The 5,972-nt window shown below is 32.7% G+C and overlaps 1 protein-coding gene and 1 non-coding gene across 2 annotated transcripts; one reads left to right on the top strand and one right to left on the bottom strand.

Moving 5' to 3' along the window:
- Positions 1-217: 217 nt before the first annotated feature.
- Positions 218-291, top strand: TRNAN-GUU (transfer RNA asparagine (anticodon GUU)). Its single transcript has one exon. It is a non-coding gene; the product is annotated as a tRNA-Asn (tRNA).
- A 1,073-nt stretch (positions 292-1,364) lies between these two features.
- LOC108839037 (PLASMODESMATA CALLOSE-BINDING PROTEIN 4) lies at positions 1,365-3,037 on the bottom strand. The gene is made up of 4 exons (XM_057002085.1): positions 2,859-3,037; positions 2,359-2,598; positions 2,230-2,257; positions 1,365-1,908 (listed from the first exon to the last, which is right to left on the bottom strand). Exons 1-4 carry the CDS (start codon positions 2,908-2,910, stop codon positions 1,584-1,586), a joined length of 645 nt encoding a protein of 214 aa, XP_056858065.1. The 5' UTR covers positions 2,911-3,037; the 3' UTR covers positions 1,365-1,583.
- Positions 3,038-5,972: the final 2,935 nt, after the last annotated feature.

The following is a 5,972-nucleotide window of genomic DNA, read 5'->3' as shown; positions in this document are numbered from 1 at the left end:
AGTTTAAGAAGAGGAGGAAAGTAATCATTCATGAGAAAGATCTTTTGGACTCTGCCTTTTTCAGTTTCTGCTGTTCACTTCCTCTATAGTTTTGGGGGTGGCGCTAGTGACCGTATGAGGGGTAGCTGTTGAAGCTGTGATCATTCATCATTCTCTGATTTGTGACAGACCACATTCCGCCATATTCAATATAGTTAACAAAGAAATAATCAATCGAGCTGGAATAGCTCAGTTGGTTAGAGCGTGTGGCTGTTAACCACAAGGTCGGAGGTTCGAACCCTCCTTCTAGCGTTTTGGTTTTTTTTTTTCTCTTGAAGAAATTACTCTTTAAAGCCCAAAAAGCATGAGAAATAAGGCCATACATGAAATTTTATAACAACCATTAAACGAGTACTAAAGCCCATATCCAAGCGAGAAGAGCACAGCATATATCTTCCCCTCCATTCAAGCAAATGGAAAATTCTGGCTAATTCATTCTTTCATGTATTAATACCTTTTCTCTCAAGTAATTGGAACATTTGTTAAAATGATTATGAAGTTCAACCCGTAACTATCATAAGACGAGATCTATACCATGTTATTCAACTCTGTTTTAGAAAGTATATTCATTTTAAACGAACATATGACTTACAAAATTCCTTAGAAATCGTTCAGTAGTTTTAACCACTAGACTAGTCGTTGGTGTATTCTGTTGTGTGTAATAACAAGCAGTAATTTCAGAAACCACTTATAATAAGATATGATAAGCATTTTGAGAAACTACCTAAAGTCACTTTATGAAAAGCCTTTGTCTATATGAGTTGAGCCTGAGGAAGGTGTAAAAACATAGACTAGAGATAGAAAAAAGAGATGCATGCATGATATTCTGTTGCTAATAATCAAAAGTAGCTTTAAGAATCAGCTTGAAAATGGAGGGGATGATACAAAGCAGCTTTGGAAAGAGATTGGTATCAGATTCTTGGCCACTACTAGCCGCACCGGATTCCCCAACTCGTCTCCATAAACACAAACTTTCAAACAAAGGAATCCAAAAGATTCTGAAGTATTCAACTCAAGTATTTTTTTTCCATTTTTAATATAGGGTTAGGATCAATCTTTGGGAGACCAAAAGTTGATTAACTAGCCTCCATATTCTGTATGAAAACCTAATAACCGCAATCATTAACACTTTACGTCTCTCGTCCCACCTAACCCGCATAGTGGAAAAATTGAACGCAAGGGAGTCCTTTCATCGTGTTAGCTAATAAAGCTCTTCTTGTTTATAACTCAAGTCCTTAAGTGACGAGGTTTCACATTCTTTAGTCAATTGTAATCAGCAATTTATATGTCAAGTTGATAACGGGGGTGAGTATTAAAAGATGAAAGATTCGAAGAAAAATAAGGATAAAAAATAAATAAAAAAGAGCGTCTCATCCTCCGGATTTACAAAAATTAAGAAAAAGCTCTTGATGAACATCCCCAGATTACTAGCTAATAACAAAGACAAGAGTGAAAAAAAAAAGAGAGGTAGCAGTTACTAAGCCGTAGGCAAAATCTCAGTCCCCATCCATTACAACCAACCATATGTCCTGAGATGATGTTTTCTAAACCACAAGTATCATCGCTGCACCGGCTAGTAACAAGAACACCGAGTTAGTTCGGACTGATATCTTTTCTCCGTTACTAGGATCTAGCCCGCCGCTCCCGGTTGGTCCAAGAGCAGTGCCCGGGAACACAGAAGATGAAGACGAAGTTGGCATCCCGCTTGTGGGCGTGCCTGAAGTTGGCGTACCAGTGGAAGTGGAAGGAGTCCCGGTGTTAGGCATTCCGGTTGTGGGAGTCCCGGTGGACGGTGGAGTGCCTGTGGATGGGAAGCCACTGGTTGGTGTCCCTGTGGTTGGTGTCCCAGTGGATGGGGTCCCACTAGAGCTGCAAAGTATTCAAAAAAGTGATGATTTATTAAAAGATAGCTAATGATGTATTAAAAAGATTTAACCGATAATACACATCTGGATCATGTGAATGATTGTCTGTGTTTTCACATGCTTTTCTGATTTTAGTAAAGGTGAAATGAATAGAAATGATACATTTCTATCATGATTCCTTATCTATTTGTTTGGTCTTAAATCACTGTCATTGTGTCTCCACAAAATTCAACTTAAATGTAATTTTAATTAAAGTAAAATCTATCTACACAGAAAGTACAGTTTCTTTTAAAATCATAATCTAAAGACAAAAACAAAAACATACCTGGAACCGGTTAAACAGCTTGAAGCGGCTGCAGTAAGGAAAAAAAAAACAGAGTAAAATCATTACAACACAAAAAAATATGAATTTAATCATAAGAAAAAAGTGGGCTATGTAATAAAGATCGAGTACTTGATGGAGGGGAGGTAGAGATGATAGCTGCGCCGTTAAAGTCACAGGTGGCGCCGGATGAAGCTTTCTTTTGGTAGTAACTGTTGACGGCGATGTCACAGTGGTTTTTGACGGTGTTAGGCTGGTAACAAGCTCCGTTTTGCTGGATCTGAGAACAGTCAGCTCCTGCTCCACATGCGTAGTCTATTGCCTTCTGAAGCACTTGCTCGTTCCCGTCTTTGCACACACAGTACGCAGCATCTTTTCCAAACAAAGACAAATCAAGAACATTAGAACTAAAACCCAGACAACAAATCAGATTTCAAAGTTTCATATCTCTTAAATTTAGATTGAACTGAAGTGTTGTTTTTTTTGCTTTTCCCAGACAAGATTTAACAGAGAGATCTAATACTAAATTTCTGAAATTTTGTTGTGAGCTAAAAAGAAAGATACTTTTCAGAACTGACACAAGGAGAATATAGTGAACATTATGGTCAAGAAAAAGGATATTAAGGTCTTACTTGAATAGGCAATCATGGAGATAATCAGACACAAAGGAAGTAGTACCGACATGACTGTGTTGATGTTTAGATATCTCTTGCGGTAGAGAGCGAATTACAAAGGAACAAAAGGCTCGGATAGAACTTGTTTTTGAGAGAGAGAGAGGGTTCTAGACAATAAAGGCAAGTGTTGGGGTGTGGTGTTGAAATATAATTATAGACACGACCATTGTCCAACACTTTTCTTTCTTTTTTTTTTTTTTTTGAGCAACTTCTTTTATTTTCTTAAACAACAATCAGTACGTTTCCACACTTGCAAGTATGTTTTTTTTTTGCTAGTAATTTTTCTTCAGTGAACAAAAGTGTAAGAGTAAAACTGAAGAGTAACTGATGGTATAACCAATATAGTTGTATTGCAGACTTGCAGTGGAGTTGTCTTCTAGTGCAGTGTTGTGTTTGTGAAAACTGTTCGTGGCACCGAAAGATTATAGTGAAAGGGGACCATACCTCTTTTTTTTATTTATCAATTTTGCCACCTCGATTTACGTAGCTCAGATGAGTTCTCCTAGTACACCTTTCTTTGTAGTTAAACTCATTTATTTAGCAACTAGAACCAACTCTGTACTTTTATTTACAAATTAATGCCAATGACTTATTAATTAAACGCAGGAGAGTACTGTACTACTTTTGCCTACGAAACTACACGTGCAAATTCAAATCATCCCCTCCTACCAGAATTTGGACTGCATTTTTTTGACTGAATTTGGACTGCATATCTTTTGTTCTTTTTTTTTTGATCAAAGACTGCATTTCTTTTTTTTTGTCGGAAAAAAAGTTCTATCGAAGACAAGACCAAAAAGAGAAAAAAAAAGAAGAGAAGACCCAACGGTAACAAAAAGAGAGGAAAAAAAAAAGAAACTCAGAGAATTGGGACTGAGGTCACTGGGCCATGTGCTCAAGACAATCTTTGCCGATGCTGCGAACGTGTGATGTGCCACACACAACACACAAATAATACACACCAAAGTAGTACTGCTTTTTTCTTTTATTATTTCCTATTTTTGAAGTATTTTTCTACTTCCATGTCTGTGCGGATATTCTTGGAAGGAGCGCTGGTGTAAGTCGGTGCCTCAGCTTTTCGATGAAACAATTTCAATACCAAACATTTTCCCAATGGTTGCTTATGTGTTGTCTTGTACTGCCAAACCCATGGAAACTATGTTGGGCCTTAAGTTTGCAATATATGTGCGTTCTGAGGTTATAAGTGGTTTACTGTCTGATCCACAGACCTTGTTCTATTATGTGGTTGTATAAGTATTGTAAACATGTGGTGCATGTAAGCTCTTCTGATAGAAAATTTTAGTGTATTTGCACCGCATTTGAAGTTTTAATATAAAACTAGAGCTTGACCCGCACATTCGTGCGGGTTTTGATTTGGACTTTTAAAAATTTAATATTTGTATTTCATAATCAGTATCATATATTTTAGATGTGTTACTATGTAACTAAATGTATATTGATTATTTGAATATGTTAGGTTCTTCTATATCATAATTGAATCCGAACCAAAACGAATAATATGATTATTTTTTGTTATTTGGTAATTTTGAGGTTATTTTTAGTTTGGATACAAAAGATATAAACTCAATCGGTTAATATGGTTATTTTGGTAAAAATATTTGAAATTTTGGATATATTAATTATTTGGATATTTTTAAGTTCCAATATATCAGAACTGAACCCACTCGGACCAAAAGGATCCGACTCAAAAGTCACCAAAAAAATTATAAAACTCGAACGGAACCTAATTCCAAAACTTAAAATTTAATACCTGAAAAAACGATCCAAACTTGAACGGGTATCCGAAAGACCATATTTCTAACTGTATATTATTATATTTACCTGAAATAATTAAAAAAGTAAAACTATTATTTTGGTAGTATTGAGGCGTTCTAGTTTAAATGTCATGTGTGTGTTTTTGACATATTTATAAATAAATATTTATTTTATATAAATGTTAGTATATATTTTACAATTTAAATTTATTAAATATTTGTTTATTATGGAATTTCTAAACACAATAATTTATAGTTTATATTGAGTAATTTTATTTTAGTTTTGAATTAGCAATTGTTTCATTAAGAAAATATATGATTATGTAAAGTATGAACGATTCATTCTTCAATTTTTGGGTCAATATTTTACAATCAAAATTAGGAGTATTTTTAATTATAACATAAAAATAATAACAATAATAAAAATTTATCTTTAATTGATTGCATAGAATATTAAAATATGGTAAATTTGTTAGTTAGCTAGATTATAGGAAGTTGTAATCTTACTTTTAGTTAAATAAAGGAAATATAATAAATACTTAACATTAAACTTATTAATTAATTCAATGGCATGTGATTGTAAATATTGTGCAAGTTTAAGAGTTAGTTTTAATTTGTACTTCAGTTTTAATAGATTAGATTTGCATTCTATAGTTAAGAATATCAGTTTATTACTGTAGATTTTAGTATGGTGCAATTAAAACTGTCAATCATAGATGTAGTGGAGATCATTCTTCGTAGACCATATTGCAGCAAAAATTATATATTTCAGAAAAATCGCGGAAAAATCATAAATGTGTCACGTACTAATATTTTAAATTTTAAATTGAGTATTATTTTAATATTCAACTCGAAATTTGTATCATAAAAACTTTTCAATCTAGCTTATGTGTTTATCAAGTAAAATGTTGACGTGTTGCACAGATAAAAATGATAAGGTATTGGTTTTTTGAAAAATAAATTATTTAACTAATAAAAATAAATAAACGTTAAATAATAATTCAGAAATTAAATAAAAATCATAAATTAAATAAAAATCAGGAAATTAAATAAAAATCAGATTATTAAATAAAATTCAGCAAATCAAATAAAATCAGAAAATAAATAAAATTTAATTAAAAGACATAAAATAAACAAAAATTAATTAAAATTCAGAAAATTCACAAAAATTAGAAAATTAAAAGGTTCAAAATATCATTTTATAAAACATGTATTTACTGTGCATGACTCGTGATAGTAAACTGTTTTATAGGTCTATGCTTATATGCCTTTTTAACATTTATTAAACATGTATTTTAAA

The sequence above is a fragment of the Raphanus sativus genome, unplaced genomic scaffold, assembly GCF_000801105.2.
Source record: "Raphanus sativus cultivar WK10039 unplaced genomic scaffold, ASM80110v3 Scaffold4405, whole genome shotgun sequence".
NCBI lineage: Eukaryota > Viridiplantae > Streptophyta > Magnoliopsida > Brassicales > Brassicaceae > Raphanus > Raphanus sativus.
The sequence above is the reverse complement of the archived record's forward strand: the minus strand, read 5'-3'. Positions and strand labels throughout refer to the sequence as shown.